This window comes from Cheilinus undulatus, linkage group 14 (assembly GCF_018320785.1).
Source record: "Cheilinus undulatus linkage group 14, ASM1832078v1, whole genome shotgun sequence".
NCBI classification, from domain to species: domain Eukaryota; kingdom Metazoa; phylum Chordata; class Actinopteri; order Labriformes; family Labridae; genus Cheilinus; species Cheilinus undulatus.
In genome coordinates, this window is record NC_054878.1 from 41,581,030 (window position 1) to 41,608,729 (window position 27,700).

Below are 27,700 nucleotides of genomic sequence, written 5' to 3' on the forward strand. Positions count from 1 at the left end.
ATTGATGTTTCAGTGATCTTCCTCCAAGCTCAACCAGTGCATTAATGTTTGCCTGATTATTAAATGTTTTTCTGTGCTTAAGCATAAACACATTTAATTTTTTAAAAAAGTGTGGAACATAGAAAGATTATCATGGGAAATTCTCAAGGCTAAAATGCTATATATTCAACCAAGCAAAAAAAAAAAAGATTAAATTGTGAAGTAGCATCCAGACTAGGGATGAGTATCTAAATCTGGTATCAACATATTACCAGTACCAACACATCCGATACCTACCATACGGAATTACATTACAGATTTTGATGCTTCATTTCAATATCTCACCACCCCAACACAATCCCTGTCACTCCAGAGGAAAGGCACAAATTACACTATGTAAAGAGTTACACCTGTTACCTTTACTTGTATTTAGGGCCTGTGGGTGCGAGGATCCTATTGAAATCTTTAGTATTATTATTATTTTATACCTTTGGTTGGACTTTTAAGTATCTGAACATGTACGAAAACTCATTAAAATTGGCATGGACATGTGGCCTGCTGGAAATTTTGATATTTTATAGGTCCCTTAATAAGAGTGTGGGAAATTATCACCATTTCACCTGCAGGAAAGAAATGTGGTACTCATATTCAGCATCTCAATATGCACAAAAAAGTCTCCTATTGTCATGGTGAATTCCCAAAATGAATTCCACCATTAAAAAAAAAAAGTGACGATTTGCAATTTCCTGTGCTCCTTCTAGGATTAACTTGTCCAAGGGTGTTAATCAGAACTATATGAAATTTGGTTTACGGCTATAAGAGACATTAACGAACTCAATAACTCAGCTGTGCATAGTCCCACCTGAATGAAACTTTTCATGTATAATGAAGGTTCAGACCCCCACACAATTAAATGGAAATATTTCTTACAGATCACAGCACCTCCCAGGGGTGACAGAAAATATCATGTTTTTACTTTTTGAGATACTGTATATCTCCTTATCCTTTGGATATTTCAGCATCAAATTTGCTGGGTTCACAGTACCGGTACAGTATTGCTTCAGGCACTGTTTAGGCACTGGCAATTTTTAAAAGTATCCATTTAACAGCAGTATTGGAAAACACCCAAATGATACCCAACCCTTTTCCAGTCAAGCTAATGTTGGCACAACAAATTAGAAGAGCTCCAGCGTATAGCAATGTCCCCTGGCACTGTACAAAATCAAACCTCTGAAGATAAGTAGAAGGTGCCAGACTATGGGCATGAATGGAACATAATATTTACTTCCACATGATGGTGGTATAACTGTCTAATTCTTGATTTCCATGCCCCTGCTGCTGATGAACATGCAGACAGATGAGCATAAGTTCACATACCAGGGAAGACAGATGAGTCCTGAGTAAACTGATGAATATGTAATATGATGAATGCCTACAGATAACCATCACAAACTCTCTCATTGCCTCTATCCAGCTGTTATGGAGCACACCACATCAAAGAAGTCCTAGTGACATTTGAATTCAAAACCTTTTTCAGCCTGGCCTAACCAGAAAACAGGCAAGAGAATCTCATTGAGATGAAACATCTTTTTTTTTTCAGGATGGTCCTAGCCAAAATTAACCCCTCATTTTCAAATCAAGGCTTATTATTCTCACACACAGCAGTCCAACTAAACTTTCAAAATAAGCCTTGACAAAGCAACAAACTGGTTTGATATTAAAACAATAAAACTGAAGATGGAATCAGAATTAGTTCCTTGAAGTGTTGCCTTTATCTGTTAGGTCTTTATAAGCTCAAATGTGGACTTATATTCTCTGGCAAATGCCCCATAGGAGCGAGAGGGAATTACTCCCGAGGTGCATAGACATCATGCGCTGTAGTGACGTTATGAGTTTTATTCATTTACTGTCTTTGGTTATACTATATATAAGTGATCAGTCATTTTAACAGAAGAATGTTTCACTGATGTTTGCAGGCCTTTGTTAGGACGTGTACATGTGAGAGAAAGAAAGGTGCTACAGTAAGCAAAATTCAAAGCGCTTTAAACAAAAGTGATAGGCTGTATCGTACATTGTGTTAATACATGGGTTAGGTCGTGTCAGGTCATACTGTATTACTCATAGAGCCGGGCGGTTCCAGATGTTGAATAGGGAAAACTGTGGGTAACAGGTGAGGTCTTGGTTCTGAGCTCTATGAGTGGGGGTGGATGTAAGTTTGCAAAACTGGACCCATGCTGGACTCTGGTTTCAGTGTTATAAATGTAAGCATTTGCTGCTTTACTTTGTCATCTACAATAGCAAATAAATGACTAATGACTACTAATGAATAAAATTTGATAAAATAATGGATAGGTGGTAGTTGCAGCTGTGGCTACAACATCAGTATGTTACCTGCAGACAGCTGGAAGACTATGAGCCACTAGATGGATTTAACTGAATGAAGAATGCACACAGCAAAATGCTGAGATCTAATTATTCTATGTCGCAACAGCCTTCTGCTAATAATAATCTACAATACTGTTGAAGACAGTGTGTAAAAACGGACCTTTTTAATAAGACTTACACAGGAGTGTGATGTTCACTGACCTGCTCTCCTGAGGGTCAGTGGTCTTCTCTGCTCCAGTAGAACTTTGCAGATCTGCTCAATTTGCTGCAGAACAGGCTGATATCGATGTTCTAAAATCTGGCAACAAAATACCAAGAATTTCAAAATTCAATATGAAACTAGCAATAATTAAACATTGTTGGATGTCGTAACCATGGTGACAAAAACAGGATTGCTTTGCAGTCTCTTGGGTAATTTACAATACAATACAATACAAGAACTTCATTTATCCCTGAAGGGAAATTCAATCGTCTGGGAGTCTCATCTGTTTACTTTAGAATTATACAGTCTAATTGCTGATGGTATGAAAGATTTTCTAAATCTTTCTGTCCTGCAGCGCAGGGATAGGAGCCGTTCACCACCGTTGTTTCTTTGCTCATTGAGGGAGATATGAAGTGGATGATCCATGTTCCTCAGAACGGCCTCCACCTTGCTCTCTACATCTCATCCTCCAATGAGTTCAATTTGATTCCGACCACAGAGCCAGCTTTTTTAACCAGTTTGTTCAGCCGCCTTGCATCCTTGTGTTTTACACTGCCTCCCCAGCAGACTGCAGCATAAAACAGAACACTTGCCACCACAGACTGATAAAACATCTGCAGCATCTTACTGCAGATGTCTTCTGAGGCAAAAGAGGCATCTCTGCCCCCTTTTGTAGATGAAGTCTATGTTTTCAGACCAGTCAAACTTATTATCCAGGTGTACACCTAAATATTTATACAATGTCACCACCTCGATGTCCACACCACAAGTGTTCACTGGCTGAAGAGGGGGTTTGGATCTGCGGAAATCTATGATCATTTCCTTTGTCTTTGAGGTGTTGAGTAGGAGACAGTTTTTGTGACTCGTCACTGAAGGCACTTATCAGATCCCTGTATTCGGCTTCATGTCCATTTCTGATACATGCCACAATAGCAGTGTCATCAGAGTATTTCTGGATGTGGCAGGACTCAGTGCTGTATTTGAAGTCTGATGTATACAGTGTGAACAGGAATGGAGCCAGGACTGTTCCTTGTGGAGCCCCTGTACTGCTCGTTAATGTCCCAGAAACACAGTTCCCCAGCCTGACAAACTGTGGCCTTCCTGTCAGGTAATCTACGATCCAAGAAACACAGGAAGGATCCACTCCAATCTCCATTAGCTTTATTATGCTTATTTACCAAGAAATGCAAGTAAACTCCCTCACACTGTCAAAATGTCATAAATACAAATACTATCAATGCTATCAATAATTTAAAAAAATCTGTCTGTACTGTTTTTAAAAACGTGTTGAAAAGAATCAATTTATGATTGTTAGCATGGGACAACCCAACTATATAGCAATTTAAATGAAAACTTAACATCATTTTTGCATGAAATGAAAACTAATGTATGATGCATTTTTCTTCATCATCATAAATAAATTTGCCATTGTTTCATAATTAAAAATCCTGGATTTAAACACAGGTGGCTACGATTTAGTTTTACAATAGGCAGCTACAGCAGCGTAGTTCTGCTTTCAATAAAAAGACATCACACATATTACAAAAAAGTGAAATAAAGAAAAACAGATTTAAGCTGAAGAGTTTTTTGAAATGTTAGATACTTCACTTTTTCCTTTCAATAATTCCCCATTTTAACAAGAGAAAATGTTGCTTGCTGAATTTGACCCACGGCTGAGTAACCTTTAACTTCATCCTATTGTAGCATTTAACAAAAAACGCCAACATCTAGCACAAAAAGTCAATAAATCTGTTTAAACTCCTCAATTTATTTGACAGCCACTGCTGTTGAGAAACGTTTTTTTGGTTGTTTGTATGAAATACTATGGAAGCTAATATCCATAGTATATCTATTCCATTTTTTAGAATTTCCATCAAAGTTTGGAAAAAGTCCTAAATCAAACTGAGATACTAAGACATAATTATGAGGAAAAAAGTTGTGAATGTAAGATAAAAAAAGAGGTAAAATTATGAGACAAAAAGTAAAAATTATGAAAAAGTGTTTCTTATAATAATCATTTTTATCTCCTAATTTCAGCTTTTTCTCCCTCTTCATTTTGATTTTGTATCTCATAATTTCAACCTTGGATATTTCTTTGAATTGTCTGATCTGATTTGTCTCTTCAAAGTGGCTGAAATCAGCTTCCATAAGATAGTGCCTAATGTCGATGTATTATTAGCTTTAAAGAAATCAGTTATGCAGGTTGAAGCTTTTGGTAACACTTTATTTGAAGAGGTATTCATAAATATGACATGACACTGTCATAATCATGACATGACACCTGGTATTTATGTGAAGGAGGCTTCATGATATTTATGTCATTGGTCAATTATGTCACCTATAATTAAATAGGTCAAGCACATACCTACTTCTACACAAACCACTATACCAGTGGTTCTCAAGTGGTGTGGCAGACAAGTGTAGGTGTGCCTTGGGAATCTGACTGGACCCCTGAAAAAACCCAGAGAATGGACCCTCCCCAGCTATGATTTATTGAAGAGTATGTGTGTTGGATCAGTAGCATTGGTGCTAGCATCTTGGCTAACAGTTACTTCATTTGGAAAGCTATTATTGAGTTGAAACTGGTGTTGAAATTATCATTATTCATGCTACTTTAACCAAGTTAACCAATTTTTCTACCCATTTTGCCACTAAATTTGTCAACTTAAACAAGTTTTACTGCTTTTACAACTTTTTTGAAACTTTTTGCCACATTTAACCCATTTTTGCTACCTTTTTGATGGTTTTTGCCTACTTATGCTATTATTTAGTCATTTTTTGGCCAATTTTTTCATCAATTTTTACCACATTTTAGCAACTTCAACCCTTTTTTGCCACTTTTCTGCCACTTGTAACCTATTTTGTCACCTTTTTGACACTTTCAACCCATTTTTGCCACCTGCTTGCTAATTTTCACTGACTTTGCCTTTGTTTGGCCACTTTTGCCAAATTATGCCCATTTTTTAATCACTTTTAAACCATTTTAACCACCTTTTTACAACATTTAACCCCTATGTCCACTTGTAGTCCATTTTTGCCACCTTTTTGACACTTTCAACATGTTTTGCCTCTATTAACCAATTTTTGCCACTCCCAATTGTTAACCATTTTTGACTTTGTCTTGCCACTTTTTACCCAATTTTGCCATGTTTTATCATCACTTTAACTAATTTTTGCCACCTTTCAGGCACCTTTTGCCCACTTTTGCCACCCCCAGTTGTCTGGACCCCAGAAACCTCTCCCCCTTATCCCCTTATGGGCCACCTTGATGGTTATATTATTTAAAAAGTCTATTTTGTATTATATGAATATGGTGTGCCTTGAAATTTTGGCTTAACCTTAGGTGTGCCTTGGGCGAAAAAAGTTTGAAAACCACTGCACTATACCACTGGACATCTCAAATCAAGAGTGGAAGTTTTCACAGTACCTTGCACTCCAGTTACTCTGCAGCCTTTATCTTTTCCTGGAGAGCCACATAAGTAAAAGCTGGATCTTTCCCCACTTTTCCCTTTTGTTTCCAGTCTTCATGCTGGCAAAGACAGTTGGCAACAGCATTATTTTAATGAAAGCAGAAAAGGAATAAATAATGTCAACTTTGCATTGAAGGTGGCATAATTTACCAAAAGACAACATTAATTAACAATTATAAAACCTCCTTCATGTGAATGACAGAAGTCATGTCATGATAATGATAGCGTCATTTTAGTCTTATGTATCCCCCTTCAAATAAAGTGTTATAAAACTTTATTTAAATGAAAAACAAATATGGCTGCTAGCAACGTCTTTTCAGACATCAACTGCCATAATGGCCAGCAACCCCATTAAACATCATTACATCTTATTTATTAATTAAAGTACAACTTCCCAATTTGAAAAATCAAAATAGTGTTAAGTAAGTTATTTTAGACATAACACAGTTGAAGCAATAAGGGTTAGCTATAGCAAAGTGTAGCATAATACTTTTTCTAATGCTAGCTTATTTAGCATCGTTACCAAATAACTTAGTGATTAAAAAACGGAACCCAAAATATAACACACGTTATTGAAATTACAGCTGTTATTAGGAGAACCTGGACATATTTTTGGATTGTGTTAGAAACAATGCATCATTAGCCTATATGTGGCACCTTCAACTCGGCTTCCTCTTTGGCAACACCGGGCTTCAATTAAATCTCGTCATTTAGGTTACTGGCAGACTTCGCTGTTTGCTAACATAAGCAGGTCAAGTCTTTTTTGTCTAACTTGCAGAGTGTTAAGACTCATATGTGGTTCCCCTTACCTAAATCAGAACATAACCTTTCTTTCACCCAGGCATGTTCTGGGCCAGCTGACCATAACCTGAATACCAGTTACCCACAATCATGCAAGGGGTGGAAATAAGAACGTCATTTGGTCTAAAATACAGTAAACGAGTTAAAAAGAAACGGCTATATACAACTTATGACAAAACATGTTTTCCCTGCTTGTCAATGAACTCTACGTGTTTTTGATTTTTTACATTTTGAAGGTTAGGCCTACCTGTCCTTTTCATCATGGATGAAGCTGGGGCAGTTGCCCTGAGAGAGACGTTAACTGTTGCTATGGTTACTCCCGAGCATTATAATGTCCATGACAACAGTTGTTTTGTGCTGCAAAGCTAACCAGAATTGAAGAAGTACATTTCCGCCATTCATAGTTGTGAGATAAAATATTGAAACTATTCAGTAAAGGTCATAATTATGAGAAATATAATGATTATGGGATTAAAAGGCATAATTATGAGATAGTGGGCTATAATTACGAGAATTTTAAAAGTCTAGTCTAGTTATGAGATTGTGAGTTATGAGACCGTAAGTCATGACTATTGGGGGGGGGGGGGGCAAAACTGAGATAAAGTCAAAATTATGAGCTAAAACATCAGAATTTTGAGGTAAAAGACAAATTGTGAGATAGTACGTCAAAATCAAGAGATTTTTTTTTAAATCAAGAGAAAGAAAATCCCTATTATGAGATAATAAGTCATAGGATTCAGATTCAGACTTTATTAAACCCAAAGGGCAAATGTTAGAGACAAATTTAAGTAAACAGTACAAGGACCAAGATGCTCATTGGCACATTGACCCCCTCATGTGGCCTCTAATGACACACCCAGGGTCAGGCTGATTATAATGCACCTTCAAGAACAGCAGCCGATAAAAGAAGAAATAATAATATTCACTAAGGTGCATTACAGATTACATTGTAAGTCTACATTCATAGAATGTATGAAAGAGCCACCAGCATGAGAACACAATTAACCATGTGGTCAAACACCAAACAAGAAAAACTAAATAATACAAAGTATTCAATCCATGTCAAGGTTTAATTGCCTGGTGGCAGAAGGAATGAAAGACTTAGAATAACGCTTGGTTTCCTGCAGGGTGGGATAAAGCAATGAACTCAGAGGACAGGATGTGGTCATGTTGGGAGCACCTGCCTCGCAAATCTCTCTGCTGGACTCTGATTATTTTGGAGCAGATTTTGACTGTACTGTAAAGACTGTTTTGTCTTTGACAGACCATAGTTAAAAAGTCAAGATTATGAGAAAATGTATCTCATAATAGTGTCATATCTTATAATTATGTTTAATGTGTCATAACTCGGATATTTTTATGTCAAAGTTTCCACTTTAACTCATAATTGTGACTCACAATCTCATAACTGAGACATTTTATTCTGATATCTAGACTTTAATTTTATTATTGTCACTCACTGTCTCATAATTCACTGATTCTTGTGAATTTGGATAAAACAGGTTTTAATTTTGAAAATAAAAAGTAAGTTAAATTACAAAATCTGAAGGTATATCATTATAGACCAAGGTCTTGGCCGTTCAGCAGTGTACCAGTGCAACCTCCTCAGTTTGTACTTTTGTTTTAAAATAGGCGTTTTTCCGGTTATTACTTGGTTTTTGTCAACACCGTCAGACACAATAAAAAGCAAATTATTTTCTATTTATTTGGTCTTATACGTATTTAGAGTTTTTAAATCATTATCTGGGATTCTTAGTACACATATATGCTGTTAAATGTTGAACATTCACTTCTGTTCATTTTTTATACTGTTTCACATGTACTTTAAAAGATCTAACATCATACAACATTTACTTTTAGTCTAAATAGAAAAGGTAATGTTTTTTTTAAAAAAGACTATTACTTTAATAACTCAACAGCACTGAAGAAACATATTGTAAGCATATTCATTTAAAACAAATAAAACTCCCTCTGACGGTGGTGACACTAATCTGACTGTGGTGACTGTGGCCTCATTACAACATACAATTCTGAAATGTATACCACTCAACTCAGTGGCTTCTTGCTGAACAACCTATTTAACTATTTGGTCCAAAAAAATAACAATCCTGAGCACTTTGATAAACATTTTTCAAGGAATATAAGGTACAGTGAAGCAATATCATTATTAAGTACCCCATCCCCATTTAATCAAATATCAAATCATCATAGTAAAAAATAAAGTCATTACTGGTAGGAATAATGTACAATGCACTACTGACATCATCTTAAACTGTCACCTAGTGCCCCCTATTCATAAAATAATACATCATATTCTTCTGTAAACTTGTAAAATGTTGTTGTTTTATAGCCTACAAGGGATATTGTATACTATGTGATATGTAGGTAGGTAGTAGGTGCACTATGTGCATCCCAAATGGCATAGGCCAAATGAACATGGCAAAATAGTGAACTGAGAGGGGGAAGGCACACCTCATCCCCTAGGATGGACAATCTTGAAGAAATATTGGAGGAATTACATAAATAAAGATAAAAGAAGTTAATGAAACATTACAGATCATGTTGGAGGTTTTTGTCACCACCGTCAGAAAACCTGACGGTGGTGACATCTGACGGTGGGTGACAATAAAACCTACTCTTTCACATGATATGTATGAGTTGTTCACATTAGCCATCTTGTTTTCTCTCTGTTGCTAGCTACTTCAGACCTCTTCTTAAAAAGTGAACATTTATCTCATAATCTATTCAAATATTTTGTATACGGAAGAGACGGTGTTGACATGTTATGGTTGTGACAGTGGCAGTGTCCAAAAATATGAACAAGTTTAAGAGAAAATAGCAAACTTACAGAAGCTTGAGTGATCTTGAAGCATGCAGTAGCGCTGGAGGTTTGAAAATGGGGTCTTCAGGAATGTAGGTGACCTTGTAGTTGCCTGATTTTATTGCTTTTTATAAATATCTGACGGTGGTGACCAATATTTTGAGCAACCACAAAATAATAGTAAATATTGTTAAAAACTCAGTATATTAAGTTTTTAATACATATTATAATTTACTCTTTCAAAAATTGGGTACTCTTGGCAAAAATTGGTTAAAGTAACTTTAAAAACATAGCAAAATTGGGTAAAATGTGCCAAAACAAAGTCAAAAATGGTTAATAGTTGGCATAAGGGGCCAAATAATTAGTTAATAGTGGTAAAACATGCTGAAAGTGTCAAAAAGGTGGCAAAATGGGTTACAAGTGGACAAAGGGGTTAAATGTTGTAAAAAAGTGGTTAAATGGTTTAAAAGTGATTAAAAAATGGGCATAATTAGGCAAAAAAAGTGGCCAAACAAAGGCAAAGTCAGTGAAAATTAGCAAGAAGGTGGCAAAAATGGGTTGAAAGTGTCAAAAAGGTGACAAAATAGATTACAAGTAGCAGAAAAGTGGCAAAAAAGGTTTGAAGTTGCTAAAAACATGGTAAAAAGTGATGAAAAATTGGCAAAAAATGTCCAGATAATAGCAAAAGTAGGCAAAAACTGTCAAAAAGGCAGCAAAAATGGGTTAAATGTGGTGAAAAGTTCCAAAAAAGTTGTAAAAAAATGGGTCAAAAGTAATTTTAAAAAGTTGCAAAATTGCAAAAAAGCAGTAAAACTTGTTTAAGTTGACAAATTTAGTGGCAAAATGGGTAGAAAAATTGGTTAACTTGGTTAAAGTAGCATGAATAATGATAATCTCAACACCAGTTTCAACTCAATAATAGCTCTCCAATTGAGGTAACTGTTAGCCAGGATGCTAGCACCAATGCTACTGATCCAACACACATACTCTTCAATAAATCACAACTGGGGAGGTCCATTCTCTGGGTTTTTTCAGGGGTCCAGTCAGATTCCCAAGGCACACCTACACTTGTCTCAAGGCCTTGCCACACCATTTGAAAACCACCGCCTTAAACATACCACAGGGTGGCAGTACAGTCTTGCATTTCAACAGGCGATGAACCCAGTGTTATGCCAAGTGTTAAGTGGAAGCAAATCACTAATTGTTGGAGATTTAGAGCATTATGGTGATTGGAAACACCACTTTTTGGTCTGATTCCTAAATATTCCATGTGCAAGTCTATTCAATAGATAAACATTGTGATTAGTTTTTCCACTTGATTTGAAGACGATTTGAGAGTTATTTTTTTAGCCAAAACTGACAAGAATAGCCATGTTTTTTTTCCTGAGAGACTGCAACCTTTGTAATTTCACCTTTATTTCTAATACAAATGATTAATTTTAATTTAATGTGGCCATTCAACCAGCATAAATTTGGAGCTTTAGGGTGAAAAAGTGAGATTAAAAATGAGTGAGATACTAAGGTAGGTAGTGTTTTGAACAATTGGTGCAATAGATGAAATGCAGTTGGTACCAAAAATATATGCTGGTGTTAAATCAGGGGCTTTTTCACCTTAACGAGGTCTTACAGACAAAATTTGCCCTTTTTTGTGGTTCGAGTTTGCTCTCCAAACCCTGGTTGAGTTGTGGTCCTGCAGTCTGATTCATGGAGGCGTTCCAACCAAGCAGAGATCCAAGATGGCGCTCTGCCATTTCCAAAGAGACTGATCTCTTTCCTCGCTTGTTTATTTATTTATTTTCACTCCAGGGTGATGTTGCCAAGTTTTGGAGGGCCTGGCACCAAACTCACTCTCCTCCTGGTAGTGTGTGTATGTGTGTTTGCAGCATGTTGTACCATCTTAACACACCGTACGCTGTACAAACACACATGTAGGATGTACGATTAACTGAGATGACAGATGAGTCACAGGCTGGAACATCACTGCTGGCAAAGATCAGAGGAAAGAGGTCAAGCAAAATCCTGCCCTGAAACACAACACACAGAGCACAGCACAAAAGAGTAAAGGCAAACACACGGATACACTTTAGAAAAGCCAAATAGATCTTTTCATCTACTTCTCTGCTAAGCTAAAGAAAATAACTGGAATGATAGCAATAATAGTATTAACTTTAAGCATTAAGCAAAATCTCTGTCAATAATTCATACATGCTTTTGATTGTTTCTTAGCATGGGAAATAAGATGAAAATATTGTAAATTCTCTTAAAGAAAGCAAGTGATGTCCTTTATTTGATTTTTCTCACCAATATGGGAACAGATAACACATTTATAAAACACTGCCTGTCATCCTTGGATCAGTGTTTGCAAAATGTGGGCACATCTTGTAAAGAAAATAAAATGGTTATGCCATGTTTTCAGGCTTCCAAGGAACATGTCTTTCTTTAGCATCTCTTAAGCATCGATAAAACCCATCAACACTAGCTAACATTAGTTCAATCAGGATAGACTTAATAGGAGTTAACAATAGTTTATTTTACATATTTGAATATGTATGGAAATGTGAAATGTCTTAGGTATATAGACTCCATTGAAGGGTATTGAGTCTGATAGCAGGTTAAGATACCCCCCTTATGGAGTCTTGTCACTGGTGATGGAAGGAGTAGATTAAGATGTAAAGCGGACGTCTGACGAGCTTGACCCAGACACTGACGAGATGGCTCGGAGGGGTGCAGGATGGCACAGAAGACCTAGACCTGGACACCGATGAGATGTAATGGAGGTGGCTGGGGTGGAGGAGGGTTGCAGCGGTCACAGGCTGATGACGCTTAAGAGGAGTGGGTAACTCTGGCACAACTTCACCAACTTCCAAGGTGCATGGAGTGTGAAGAAAGTCTTGTAGAGAACAGAGATCTAAAGCAACACTTGTAGCTTAGAGTTGTTAAGTTGTTCTCTAAACTACAAGAGTTGCTTGAGCTTTCAACGCTTAAGAGGAGAACTGGTTTTAAAATATGACAGCAGCAGGACGATTGGAATCGAGAAAGGCTGTGGCAGAACGGGATCGGCTCAGGGCTTAAGTGAGTAGACACCCATACTAGCTGACTACCAGAGCAGGAAAACAGAGCTGGAAAAGGGAGATCCCTGAGTGAGTATAATGAATGAAAAGGTGAATGGACATGAGATAGTCTTCCTGCTTGAACTTTCTTAGCTTCATATTAGAAATGGAGTCCCCTGATTAAAAAAGGAGGTGATTGGTAACCAGATCAACTTAAGTGCACTTAGGTAGGGGGTATAATATATTGGGGTATTTTTTTCACAAGGTGATGTTAGGCTGTCTGTCCATAACAGTCTAACATCGCCTTATGAAATCAAAAATACCCCAATCAAATGTACCCCTCTACCTATGTTAGCTTAAATTGATCTGGTTACCAGTAACCTCTTTTTTTAATTAAGCAGTTTTGTTTGCAATATAAAGCTCAGCATAAGTTCAGGCAAAAAGACTGTTTTCATCCATCCACTATCTTCACCAACGGTTCAAAACATTTTTTTCCTTGATGCTTTTAGACTGATGGTTTGCAGGTTGTAAAATTCCAGTATAATGAGCAGAAATATGTCAATAATGTGCAGTTATTTTCTCTGTTAAAACAACAAAGCATTGACACAGAGGAAGGCAGGAAATTAAATACTTAGGCTTTAATTTTTGTGATGTTTTTATTTTTCCGCATTCTAAAAAAGGCAAACAAGCACACCAGCTTTAAAGCAACCTTGTCTTAATCAGAATAAAGCTAAAGGAGCTTTGAAAATATAGTTTCTATTTTGCAGATGCAATGCAAAAATCTCAGTAAAATAAACCTACAACAAATCTAAAAAAAAAAAAACCTGTAAAATTGTTGCCCCTAACTTGCCAAATTTGACAACTTTCTAGGCAAAATTAGTTGGAGGCAAGAAAATTTATTCATTTCTGTGTTTACTTTATATCCTGGTAGTTCTACACAGCTCTCCGACATGCGTTTTCTCCCACTTTCATAAATCTATCCTGAAATTGTAGTGCTTTATCAAGGAGTGTAGCCTCATAATATCTTCATGAGCTCTGGCTATGACAAGTTAACTGTTTTACTACTAAGATGTGTAGATTTATAGTTGTTATCTACCTTCTTTAACATCAAGGCAATAACTCAGCTAGGTTTGTGAAATTAATGAATAAAGATCTTTTAAATACTTTCATACAATAAACCCAAAGCTGCACTCTGTCTGCTGTTAACGTAATTCAAATTACGCCAATCTTTCGTCCTTACTGAACTGAGAGGAGATGATTCTTGGCTGTGATTGGCTGCCTATGCCTTAGACTTGATTCCTATTGGACAGGACACTCCTGTTCCGCCTAATCCGCAGTATCCGTCAGGGTTTTTACTCAGGTACTGTTGGTGGTAATCCTCAGCATAGTAGAACGTCTGGTCTTCAGCTATTTCTGTAGTAATCGGGCCGTAACCTTCCTCTGTGAGGACCTGAAAGAAAAAGCAACGATACATTTATCAACAAAGGACTAAGCTGTGTTCAATGTGGGATCACGCCATTAGATTTGTGGCCCCAGGTAACTGACTTCCTGTGTGGATACAGACCTGCTTTTACTTTAAAGGAAAACAAGGAACCTGGGTAGATCAAAGATTGTGACATGAACTGAATCAGTGGAAAAAATAACCTGTTATGGATTGAAAATAAAATAAGGGAACAGTGAATGGTAAATGTTTGATAACACAAGGACCAGATGAGTTTTGACTTTTCCACTGAGCTCTCTGTGAGTTTTTAAAAGTGAGATGAGACATTAAGGAGCTGTGGTGGACTTATTTTACATCACTGATGCTGCAGGGAGATGCTGACATTTGTTTGTTATCAACATTTCTCCAGATAATTATTGGAATTTCAGCTTCAACTTTTTTGTCAGTCAGTTTTGCTCTCATTTAAAGCTTAATGGAGGAAAATAAGTCTAATTTATAAGAAAAACAAATGAAAGCTCCTGGTGTTGGACAAGCCAAGCAGTAAACCCTGGTGTTGAAAAATTAAGCCAATGCAGAGTTGCAAAGTTGCAATTCCTTGAGTGTCCACTAGAGACTGGCTCCAAAAGCCCTGAAAGTGCCATTAACTATGCTAAAATGCTCATATTGACAGCAGAATTACCATGTTCACAGCCTGGTTCAAAGACTGAATTTGGTCTGAATGGCTTATATGGGAATTGAATTAAGTGACCCATTTATTTCTTATTAAGGTTAAATATTCAAGCCCCAAGCTATTTTTATCCATTCATCTCACCCGGACTTGTTGTGTAAAAAAGCTTGTAAAACATCAACCCTGTAGTGCAAGGTCAAGCTCTAAACCTCTTTTTTTTTCCAGGACAACCTGGGTTTTAAGAATATGTGTACTACAGAAATATCACTTGATTTTTTCAGAATTTATGGGACTATAAAGACAAAAAATGTAACTTTAAAATGACTTAATCTTTTTTTTGCATAAACTTGTTCACCGATCTCTTGGGCACCATAAAAGTGAAAAAAAAAATCTTTTTGTGACAAAAAAAATTTAAATATTCAGATATTTAAAAAAAAAAGCCCTTGTGCTTTCTGTATTAGCTGTTTTTGAACAATTTCTCTAATCACTTTTTGTCTGCAGTAACACAGAGGGCCACATCACAGGCTCTCTCTCTCTCTCTCTCCTCTCTCTATCTCTCCATTACAAGCTACTTAGGCCTTCTCCTCCATGCTCTGCCAAGTTAAACCTGTGCAGTTTGACAAAGCATGACTTGAGGCTGGAACAGCCTGCCATTGGTTGTCAGCCAGTCACAAAACACTGTGGGACACAATATGGTGGTTAGCATTCAAAGCTAGCTGCAGAAACAATCAAAAAGGATTAAAAGATAGAAAAAATATGCTCAAAATGGGAGTAACTGGTGTGGATTTAATCATTAAATACCCTGGAAAGTCACCTCAGTTCCAGGCTCGCTAGAAAAGTTTCTATAAGGGATTTGAAGGCATAGATAGCCTCACTGGAATTGCACAACAGCTGGCTTCAAGTGTAAAAAAGGTAAGAGGCAACAATATGTGGTTCAAAAGTTATTTGATTTTTTAAACCTGTGTCTATTCTAGTCATATACGATATTATCGGTCTCAGAGGGTTGAGAGTTATTTATGATAAGGGGCGTGGCTCAGTACATTGACAAACTGGAGAGTTGTAGCTGCTCTCCAGGAGGTTTCAGGCCCTTCTCAGCCTCACCTCCAGCCTGTTTGTAGATTCCAGGTTAGCTGGAGCCAGTATGGTGACTACTATAAATTGGCTTCAGAACTGTGTCTCAGAAACCAATAGGTGATGTCAATGATACTACATCCATGTTATATACAATCTACAGACAATACACTCATGTACAGACCTCTTGTTCTTGTTATGAAAATTACAGTGTTGTAATGTTAATGTTATAGCTGACGAAGCAGCAGTATTAGATCAGTTGTGGATATGGTGAAGAGTGTGATGGCGTCATTTTGCAGACAGTTTTAATGTTACTGAATGCACTCTTAGATAGAGTGGAAAGAAGTCATTGGGGAAACACTATAGCAGTTTATATTTAGTCCAAAAACAGCATTCAGACTTAAAGTGGTGCTGGGTAATTTCACACATTGCTGAACCTAATAGTTAGTGAGGGGTAATTGTTTGAAAACCATCTAAACTTCATTGACGTCAGCATTCTGAAGTCGTTAAAGTAGATGTCAGAAAACAAACCCAGAGGGCCTGAGGTGCTTTTAAATAGAAAATACTAAAGAGACGAGCCAATCTAAAGATGTCTCCAAGTTTAGTGGAGAGTAAGACCAGAGAGCTAAACTAAGATGTAGAGCTCATAAAGAGAGGAATTTAGTCTTAATCTTCAACAATTTTGAGCATTAGCAGACGTTCCAATTGTTTATCCAACATTTGTGAACTAAAAACGGGCTGTTTTACAACTGTTACATAAACTGTGTGAACAAACACTGATCAATAAGCAGTTCAGAGTTTCAGGATTTGATCCCTAATTTTTAAAGGGCTTTCAAAAAAATGCAATAATATTTTTAAATGCCTGTTTTTCAAAATTCAACCTTCTTCATTGTAACTGTACTTATACTAAACTAAATTCAGTCAACTACAATACAGTAGCTCTGATTTAATAAGACATGAAATGTGAAATAAAAATCCGGTTCACTGACTCACTCTCTTCAAGTGGGATCTACCTGGGGTCTCTACTGTAGAGATGGGGCCTATATGGTTCTCAGATGAAATAAACCAGTAGGCTCCATCCAAACCCAAGGCTGATCCCACTGGAAGTCCACATGAGCAATCAATGGGCACACTGAGCTAAATATTTAGGAAAGGAATGCCAGACTTCAAATCCAAGCCATGTTGTGTACAAATTTCAGGATGCAAGAAAATAAAGTAGAATAAACTGAGACAACTTTAATGGACAAAAATAAAGTGTGAAAAAGACAAAAACAGGCCAAAAATGGCAAAAGAAAGTGGCAAATATTGATTAAAATTGGCAAAAATAAGTGGCAGAGATGCATGAAACAGCAATAAAGGGTTAATAGTGGCAAAAGGGGCAAAAATGGCTGAAAAGCAGCAAAATTGGTAAATGTGGCAGAAAGGGCAAAAAACATGGCAAAGACGTAAAGTGGCAAAGCAGTGGCAAAAACGGGTGAAAGCAGCACAAACTGGTCAAAGTGGCAAAGCATTCTGCAAACAAGCACAATGCAGCAAAAAAGGGTTAGCGCGGCAAAAGAGTGGCACAAATAGGTGACTAGCAACATAAATTTGTAAAAGTAGTACCAAATGAGCAAAATGCAGTAAAAAAAAGGGTTAAAGTAGCAACAATCTGCAAAAAAAAGCGCAGTAAATGGCAAAAATGGAAGTTAGGTGACAAAACAGTTGCAAAGATCTGATAAAAAGTGGCAAAAGAATAACAGGAAAATTGCAAAAAAGGCAAAAAATGGGACAATAACGCCGAATAGAAGTCCCTTAATGGGCAAAATATCACAAAATGGAAAAAAAAATGCCAAGTTTAAGCGGCAAAAATAGGTGAAGAGTGGCACAAACTGGTCAAAGTGGCAAAGTATTCTGCAAACAAGCAGAATACAGCAAAAAAAGTGGTTAATGTGGCAAAAATGGGTGAAAAGCAGCATAAATTGGTCAAACTGGCCAAGTGTCATAAAATGAGTAGGATGCAGCAAAAAGATGGTAAAATAGTGACACAAATAGACAAGAAAGGGCAAAAAATGGCTAACACAGGCAAATAGCACCAAAATTGACAAAAGTGGTACCAAATGAGCAGAATGCAGCAACAAATGGGTTAAATTGGAAAATATTTGCAAAAAAAGTGCATAAAGTGGCAAAAATGGCTGTAAAGTTGCAAAACAGTTGCAAAGATCTGAAAAAAGTGACAAAAATTGCAAAAAAAAAACCCAAAAATGGAACAAAAGTGCCAAATAGAAGTGGTTAAATGGATTGTAAGTGGCAAAAATGGGCAACAATGGGTTAAAAGCAGCAAAAAGAAATGGCAAATATGGGTGGGAAATTTGGTTAAAAAGGGGGGTTAAAAAGCAGCATGAGAAAATAACTCCATCATCAGGACTCAATAATAGTTCAGCACCCGTTTCAGCTCCGAAATGAAGAAATGTTAGCCAGGATGCTAGCACCAATGGTTCTGATCCAGACCATACATTGATGTATCAGTAAATCACAGTTAGGGAGGGCCAATTGTTTGTTTTTTCAGGGGCCCAGCCATTTCTATGGGCAGCCATGAGCTCACCTATAACCCATATGGAGCCAACATGGGCAAGCTGACTGGCTGTTAAGTTAAAGACCCTGTAAAGTGCAAATAAATCTGTATTTAGGTTTACTGTATGACAGGTCACTGTGTTATAAACCCCTCAATCAAATTTCATTCAGATAAAACATTTCTAAGTTTATAAAATTAAGCTTCAAAATCATGAAAAATGAGGCAGTAATATCTGCTCCAGGATGGTGTGGGCGTGTCAGTTGAATGAGCTGAAGCCACGCCCACTCAGGAGAGATATGATCCTCTCATGTAAAAAAATTTCAAGTCTGAATGACCATAGACCACTGTGGCTGAGAGATTTGCTAAATTTACCTCACAACAGACTGTACTGAGATGAACTGCTCTGTGATTTTGTGATTTTATATTGTAGTGTTTGGGGGTGGGGGGGTCATTCCCCACTGTGGGCTCGTGACATCATAAGCTGAAATATTGGCCCCGCCCAAATTAAACCCAGCCAGGAAAGAGGTGAAAAACTTTCTAACGGTCTAAATCCAGAATTCAGTCACATGTAGTTCTCAGTATTTTCACATATTTACAGCAACCATATTCCAACATGTCTCGTCTCTTAAGACAAAAACTTTGGATTTTACTTAACAGGGTCTTTCAGAAAAGAAGTTTCGTTGTGCCTCTACAGTCTAGTAACACTACCGCAGTGTCACCTGGCTCGACTGCTTTCTTCTTTTCTTGATATTTAATGGCAGCTAGCAAATAACATGTAGATGTGCTATAGCCATCTACTGGTGGTGTTACAACCAAGCACTAATTAAATAACAAATCATTTTTTAACACAAGATACAAGGCGAGTGTTAACATATATATTTTATAAGTTGCTATGAAATATATATATCTTTAAATCCTGTCCCATCCCTAACCCATAGACTTCACTGTGCATCCTCCTTGTCCAGAAACATCCTCTGATTTCCCGTCTGTGTTTCCATGCATTTGTTTGGGCTGGTCCTGCTGCTATGTTAGCAGCCTGCTATAAATGCATAATTCACATCCATTCATTTGCATGTCAGAGAAGTAGATTTCTCATTTGAAATGCAAATACCTTGACTGCTCTGGTAAAGCAGGCAAACATGAACAATACTGATAAGCACCCACGAGATGCAAAGACAGAGAGGTGTAGAAAAATTTGGAATGAAAAAGGTGAAGCTGGCATGTTTAAAGGAGGAATTCCAGAGACAAAAAAGCAGTGAAAAATGAAGCAAAGCAGCTGATCTGTGTCGAGAAGATGAGATATAAAGGATGAAAATGTTTCAAGAGAGAAGAGATGCCAGAACAATGAGTACACACTGCTCCAGCACCCATGCTTGCACCCACTAAGCCAGCACGTTATTACATAAAGCAACCATGCAACACACACTCAGCACTTCCACCTGCCATTTTAGACGCAGTGCACACCCTAATGATGGGAGAAGAAAAGGGAGGCTCCTTTCATGCTGCAGACAACCGCCAGCCGCCTGCAAGGTAATTTTCTGCAGTGCTGTTGTAGCTCGCACAAACAGAAACACACACAAACACACACTGAATTCCCAATCACTGTGTGTGAACAATGCAATCAAGCCAGGCGGCATAGCGAGCACAGTCAACACCCTGACAGTCAAATTAACCAGACCAGTCTCTCTGTTATCGCCTCTTCTGGCCTCAAATCTCAATAGTTTTCCATCTGTGCAGCACTTTCTACTCTCTTGTTTCTTCATCCTTTTATGTTTGCATTTTTCGAATGCGTTCATCGGAAAAGTAGAAGGCATGCCGGATTAACTTTGATTGGAGCATCCTGATGGATCATCTTTGCTATTTCACATTTTATAATGCTAGAAAAGGAGGAGGTGGTTAGCATTAGCAGCTAGGGCTGGGTAACATGGACCTGAAAAGACAGACTGGTGTTTTGAATGGTAATACGACCCCAATTCAAAAAAGCTGGGACACTGTGTAACATTTAAATCAAAAAAGGAATGCAAGAATTTACATATCTCATAAACCCATATTTTATTTTTTATTTTCTCTGTTTTTCTCTACCCATCTTTACTTCTGAGAGACTCTTCCTCTCTAAAATGCTCCTTTTATACACAGGCATGTTACTGACATGTTGCCAATGAGCCTAATTAGTTGAAAAATGCTCCTCCAGCTGTTTTGTATTAGTGATTCTTACTTTCCAGCCTGTTGTTGTGCTGTCCCAACTTTTTTGAGATTTGTTGCTGCCATCAAATTCAAAATGAGCTAATATTTTTCATGAAATGTGAAAATGTCACAGTTTCAACATCTGATATTTTGTTTATGTTCTATTGTGAATAAAATATGGGTTTATGAAATTTGAAAATCATTGCATTTTTTTCCCCTTTTTCCCCATGCTCCAACTTTTTTGTTATTGGGGTTTTATATAAAATACTATGTGTTTTCCAGCCCTATCAAGGCCTTGCCATCATGGATGCAGGGACAGAGACAAAGAACAGACCTTCAACAGGAAAGAAAAAGACTCCACCCAAGAATTTAAGGCACATAAAGCCATAAATATTTTAAAGATGGCGACGTGCAAATGCAGCAAACTGAATATAGTGAAGAAATAATGCATCCAAGCTCAACAGAGAAAAGAAAAACACTGAATTATTCAAATGTGCATGTGTCTTTTGGCACAAAAATGTAATGAAAACCTCATATATGTTTGCGGACATTAAAAAATCGAGTCAAAACATCATTGGAGTGTATGCATATATGTGAGTTGTGTTTGCATGTGTGTTTGTGCATTAGTTTTGCAACTAAAGCGATTTTTGTGGAGGACAGATTTAAGGCCCAGATGGTTTGGCATGGAGTGTGTTTGCTATAGGCCAACTGCTCTCACACACACACAAACACACACACAGATGGGAGAGGGTGGGGGAGACAATCTGGTGAGAAAAAAATTGAGAGAGGAAACAAAACAGAGAGAGATTGATAGAGAGATGTGGTGCTGGGATGAAGAGAGTCCATCTATGTGCTGAATCTCTCTACAGGATTGAAACACTGGTAAGAAGAGGGAGAAGACTGCCTGTTTGTTCATGTATGACTGCTGTATAAAGCTTAAGATCATAACTTCCTGTCAGACCAGGATGTCAACACATGTGACTTTTAAACAAGTCACCAGTCTGGCCCAAGATCATTCCAAATAATACTTCGCTATTGTTAGTGCCTCCTGACTCTCACTCTGACTTTATCATCTTCACTACCAGAAATTTAAACTTCCATATCATTTTAGTCAGAGCTGACTATCAACCATATTTTCGTCATTATCAGGACATACAAATGAACAACAAACTTATAACAAATGACACCTGAGTGCCAATAAATTGAAATCAAAACATATTTTTTATTCAGGATCCATGCATCAGCATGCAATGTTTGACCAGTTAGATGGAATCGTGGATACGCGTTAGCCAGCATACTCGACTAGCTGGGTACAACTTACTGACAGAGACGTTGACTAATAAAATGGATGAGTTTGCTGCTGCAACACTGCAAAGAGGTTCAGTAAGTCTGTTGGCTCACTATCGTGTGGGTCTGTAGCTTGTTCTGTTTACCTGTGCAGGACACGGAGATATTACGATGGACAACTCACTGCTGTTGTCTCTCTTAAGCTATATGTAAAACTGAATGGATGGCTGGAGCTGTCATTCACTATTGACACTGCTCCTGCCTACCTTGCTCACACTGCCATCTTGTGGAGATCCACTGAAAACGTTTTAATTCTCCCTGCTTGCTTAATTCTCAATTAGTCTGTGGCACCAGAGCCACATTGGACCCAGAAGTAGTAGGGATGTGACAGTATTATTAATACCATGGAAACACAGCGAAAGAATCACCTTGGTGTTGTCGTTGACATGTGACACCCATCATTCTTTGGGCTCCACTCACTGGCTTATCTAACAGTATGAAAATGGTGGATGCTACAAATGGTGAGGGACTCTATACAAAGACCCAAGCAACTGACGTTTTTAGATTGCAGAGGATCCAGCGACTTTTAAATCTGACATGTGGAGGCATTTTGGTTTTTTCAAGAAATGATAAAGGACAAAAGGTGATGGGCAAACTAGGTGGGGAATACGAGTAACGTGAGGGACCACTTGGAAAATCATCACTCTGAAAAGATTTGATGCAAGAAACACAACCCAGACAAACCAAAAGACTCTTATGGACACATTCATAATTCCACTTCCCCACAACAGCATGAGGGCTCAGCAGATCTCAGCGTGTATCCATGCATATATATCCAAAGACCTACAGCTATTTTCTGTGTTGGACAACAAAGGTTAAAGAAAGTTAGTAAACACACTGTAGCTGAAGTATAAGCATATATTTTTAAGCCTAATGCATATACAGCACTTTTTTGCCATATTCAAATATTCAAAGTGCAACAGTTGTTAAATAAATGCCAATGTCACGTTTTTCCCAAGTCTATTTTTTTTTTTTTTTTACTGTGATACTGAACTGTTGACTTGTCACCCAGGTATACCCATACAATTACATCCCTAAGAAAAAGAACAGAACTACAGGAATTTAAAATACAGTATCATTTTGATGAAAAGTACTGAAAAAGTACCCAAATTTTGGTATACTGGGAACCATTAGTACTGAAAAACTACCCAAATTTGAGTATACCAGGAAACACTTGTACTGAAAAGTACCCAAATTTTGATATACATGGAAACCCAAATTTCAGTATACCTGGAAACACTAGTACATAAAAAGTACCCAAATTTTGTTTTACCTTTATACAAGTACCTATTACCTATAATTGTAAATTTTATTTTACTGCATTTTTCAGAATCAGCGAAGCACTTTATCAAGTAATTTACCCAAACACATGATTTGAATTTGGGCAACTTTTTTAATCAGGGGATCTGCAAGGTCTTAAAAGTGTTTAAAGTTGATATATCAATTTATCAAAAATTAAAGCTTTCAAAAAGAATGAAACGTCTTAAATTCAAGATAATATGGTCTTAAATTTGAAGCTGTTTTCAGTTTTTATATTTGTCAAAAGAGGTTGTAGTTTCTCTGTTTTTGGTTTTACATTAAGTTTTACTTACAAACAAACTATGACAGAACTCTACCTGATCTGACAAGAGTCTGCCCACTTGTGCATGTTCCAGCCCATTGAGCTCTCAGTGAATCCTTACTAGCTTGCAGGTTTATTATGTATGTAATGTGTGCATGTAGTGAGGGGAAAATGCCAGTTATTTGAGAAGGTGCTGGAGGAGAAGATGCTGGAGCTGAGGCTGGGGCTGACATATTTTATAGAATTTTGCAAATAAAAGAAGCTTTACGGTGCAGCTTTAACCTAGTGTAATACTAGCATAGTGTCTGTTAATGTTAGTACCAATAGCATTGTAAAGAAAGCTTTATTTGCATACTACAATAGCAAATACCATCTATATTTTCTTGACTATGCTGACCCATTTTTAATCTTAGAATCTGCATAAAACATGCACAAAATATGTATGCATAATGAACATAATATATATGCTCTGTTAATGTAACCATGCAGCATTTGATCTTGACTGCAAAATGTAAAATTATGAAAATAAACTTATGTGTGTAGGATTTTTTCATTGAATATCTATTTAAACAATTATTTATTGTCACAGATGAGTGTTTAATGTTTAAATGATGTGCCATCATTTAATAGTGTCAGTTCTGGGAATAAATGTAGATTTCATCAAATCAGATTTATTTAGAAAAATAAAAAAAGTAAGTTAAGTTCAGTGACATTTGTTTTCATTATCATGTTAAATGCACTGATTTATTAACATGTGTTAAGGGAGTATAAATGTGCCTAAATCTGTCCTATGACAGGTTTCCCTCACCCACAACGATGAACTTGAGTGATCATAACAACCTAATTCTCCAAATTTCTGTGCAAAACTGAAACTATAGTTGAAAATATATTTAGGAGCTCAAAAACCAGGACAGACCAGCTCGTGTTTGAAACAGAAGCTGAACCTCAGCAGTGATGGGAGTAAAACAAAGAGACTTTAAGGGACGAATGGTGCTGAAATAACAGAGGTTTTAGTGAATAAACGAGGGAAAGAATGAGAGAAAAAAAGGACCTGAATGAAGAGCAGACGACACCAGAACAGAAAAGAAAAGAAAGAGTACAATAGAGTAACCTCCTCCTCATCAGTTTCCACGGCAACAAGCCCTGTTGGTGGGATAGTGATGCAGAAGTCTCAGCGGGAGAGTTCAACAGAGGGAGAGAGTGTGTGGACTTCAAAAGCAATACATATGACAAATGTATCATGAACACAGATTTCTCAGATTTCTGTATTCATTTGTTGACATCTGAAAAGAGTCTGTTTGTATTTTTAGGGAGTGACTTGAAGAATGGAGGGTGAACAAAAGAAGGGCATGCTGGGAAATGGAGTCCAGAGGGGAGAGGTGAAAGAAAGGGAGACAGAATGGAGGAGGGGAGACAAATCTAATGAGAGGGAGATGACTGACAATGACAGGGAATGAAAACAGACTTGTGTACCTTCTGGTATTGATCTTTAGAGGCTACAGCTTCCTCAAACTGCTGCTTTGTGTAGGTGTAGATGGCAGATCGGTACGTCGTCCCAACGTCGTTCCCCTGTCTCATCCCTGTACACAAACAAAAAAAAAAATCTGAATTTCAGCGCATGATTTCAGCCTTCTTCCTCATTTTTTCTTGGCAGAGGCAACATCAGATGATCTGAATACAACAGCTGACAGCATTTCCAAAAATAAAACTCGCCCATCTTGGCAGAGCTGAAGGCTGTTTTTGACTGCGAGCTGATCATTTCATCATGTATCCTTTCATCATTTCAATGTCAGCTTGTCAGCCTGTCAAACACAATGTTTGGTGAGCTCTGAGCATCGAGCCAATCCAGTGTTTTGGTTCTGGAGATGGCAACTTGTGTCGGTCAGTCTGTCAAACCCAGACTCTTTTCTATTTCTAAACAGAGATTCATCATCGCAGAAGTAAAAATCCTGATGGTTTTTGTCAACTTCTTTCTTCTTTCTCTGCCCACCTCTGTTGCTTATGTCTTTTTTTTTTTAAATTGAGGACTATATTCAGTAAGATGTCACTTCTTAGGTGTATTCACTTAACTCTTATTTCCCTTACTTCAGTGTGCCACTACCCAATTTGAGACCTGAAGTTCTTCTGGGGCCATAAAAAACTTGTAGAACCGTAACATGAGACTCAAATATTTGCCTTTTATTCATTTTGTTTCAAAAACAGGGAAATTCTATGGATATGCTTGGCTTTCAGATACTCTAACACAGTGGTTCTCAAACTTTTTTCAGTCATGTACCCCCTGTGAAGTATTTTTTCAGCCAAGTACCTCCTAAACAGCGCAAAGCTTTTTGGCCAAAAAGAAAGACGTTAAAGAGTGCTGTGATTGCCGTCTGATTTATCAATCTTTGTAACTGATAAACAATTTTAAATTACAAATGTTTTTTCAAACATTTTAAATGTTAAAAATGCATGACTAAATTCATGGCAAAGCATCTCATCACTAAATGTGGGAATTCAAATTAATGTAGTGAAAACAGTGAGTGGAAAGGCTTTAAACCATTTAAACCCAGAAGTGTGCAAAACTCTGCCCAGCTGCAGTGGTCTTTCTGGAACAATTTGGAAATAAAAACAGAGCACTAGAAAGAACTAAAAACCTGTAAAAAAATTAACTAATTATAAAAGAACAGCTTAGTGCCCCTTTTTGAGATCATAATAAAGATCTCTTCTTAAACTGAAATCATGAACTTAGTTATAGATCAGCATTTATTCACAAAAAAATAAATAATGAACCTTTTTATGAATGGAGAGATTGTGAATACAGTGATTGACAGGCATGTTCCAGCGTGGGTCAAACCATTCTGCCATGGGGGAGACTCAGGAGGTTTTAGGGTCATTAAATTTAATTAATTTACGTAATATAAACTCCTCTTCATAAACTTAAGGCCCTTACACTGTGGGCGTAAATTTTTCGTTGAAATTATTCACACTAAATATTTACTTTTCGAACCTGTAGCGAGTCAATGCAGACTTCCACACCTGCCACATCACCTAATTTTGCAGTGCGAAATTACTGCGGATATCTTTTCAAAGTTTCGCTCAGACGCGCGCACATGGTGGTGCTGATTTTTAAGGGCAGACAGAGGAACAAAAACGTCCTCCTCTCTAACACCACCTGATATTTGTCCTCTCCTCACATCTGCCTGTGGTCAGTGCTTGTGTTTTTGCCTCACATAGCCTGGTAGAGAGGGAGACAGGCAGCAGGCAGCCAGACATGTCCACATGAGCGCAAATGCACGACTCACACAGCTGGAGCTGTTTCTAAACTAACAGGACTTTATTCCAGTGAAATATTTACCAACACAGTCTCCTCTTACCTCAGACGTACGACTTATAAATGCACCAGATCAACCAGAGCTCTGAAATGACTCCCCTGACCAGTGTGGAACACAAACAGGTGAGCCAATCTGTGCGCTGTGGGGAGAGTTAACTCCTTTCACAGCAACCCTCAGCTGTGCCCTCCCATATTACTCTTATTGATCATATCTGACATAAAATAAATGAAAGTCAATGAATGAAACAGTGAAACAAGAAGGCACTGAGCCCCTGGCTGTGCGTAAAAGTGCCGCGTTACGCATGGAGTGAAGGACAGAGAGGGAGAAACCTCCTTTTATCTTCCGCTCCAATAAATATCACTGTTTATCAGAGGACAGAGAAAACACACCGAAGACATTCGCAGCATGAATGTGATTTTAGAATGTACATAATATACTTGCAACATCGTGTCGCTCCTGACATGCATAAAAAGGCGCTATTTTTCTGAAATAGCCGGAATATATTTGAAAATCTCAAGTACCCCCTGGAGTGCCTTCACGTACCCCCAGGGGTACGCGTACCCCTGGGGGTACGAGAACCACTGCTCTGAGAACCACTGCTCTAACATAACCTGATAAGTGTTTGTGGGGTCATAAAGTACAATTAGTCAGACTGCCATTTATTTTGTTTTTATGAGGCATCCGCAAAGACACTTAAATTTCCTTTTCTAATATTCATCTCTGTAAATGTACTTTGTGGCCTATAAACTCTTCCCAAGCAGCATTAATGTCCCAAAGGCACTTAAAATCGAGAAGAGAGCAGTAAATGTCACCAGTTAATCCAACACTAGTTAAACCGTGACACTGGCTATATACA

At 37.5% G+C, this 27,700-nt stretch overlaps 1 protein-coding gene and 1 long non-coding RNA gene across 5 annotated transcripts in view; both read right to left on the reverse strand.

Annotated features, from left to right (window-relative positions):
- Positions 1-9,747, reverse strand: part of LOC121521289 — a 72,493-nt gene extending 62,746 nt beyond the window's left edge. For 2 of the 3 annotated variants that reach the window (XR_005992838.1, XR_005992840.1), the window contains exons 1-3: positions 9,686-9,747; positions 5,994-6,095; positions 2,566-2,662 (exon numbers count right to left, since the gene is read on the reverse strand). This is a non-coding gene — a long non-coding RNA (uncharacterized LOC121521289). Of the gene's footprint in view, positions 1-2,542; positions 2,663-5,993; positions 6,096-9,685 lie in introns of all 3 variants that reach the window. The other variant, XR_005992839.1, reaches the window with a different exon arrangement.
- Positions 9,748-13,345: 3,598 nt separating this feature from the next.
- msra (methionine sulfoxide reductase A) overlaps positions 13,346-27,700 on the reverse strand; it is a 54,717-nt gene continuing 40,362 nt past the window's right edge. For both annotated transcript variants that reach the window (XM_041805979.1, XM_041805980.1), the window contains exons 5-6: positions 25,007-25,113; positions 13,346-14,158 (exon numbers count right to left, since the gene is read on the reverse strand). In XM_041805979.1, coding sequence (XP_041661913.1) covers positions 13,988-14,158; positions 25,007-25,113 — 278 coding nt within the window. In that variant the 3' untranslated portion in view covers positions 13,346-13,987. The remainder of the gene's footprint in view (positions 14,159-25,006; positions 25,114-27,700) is intronic.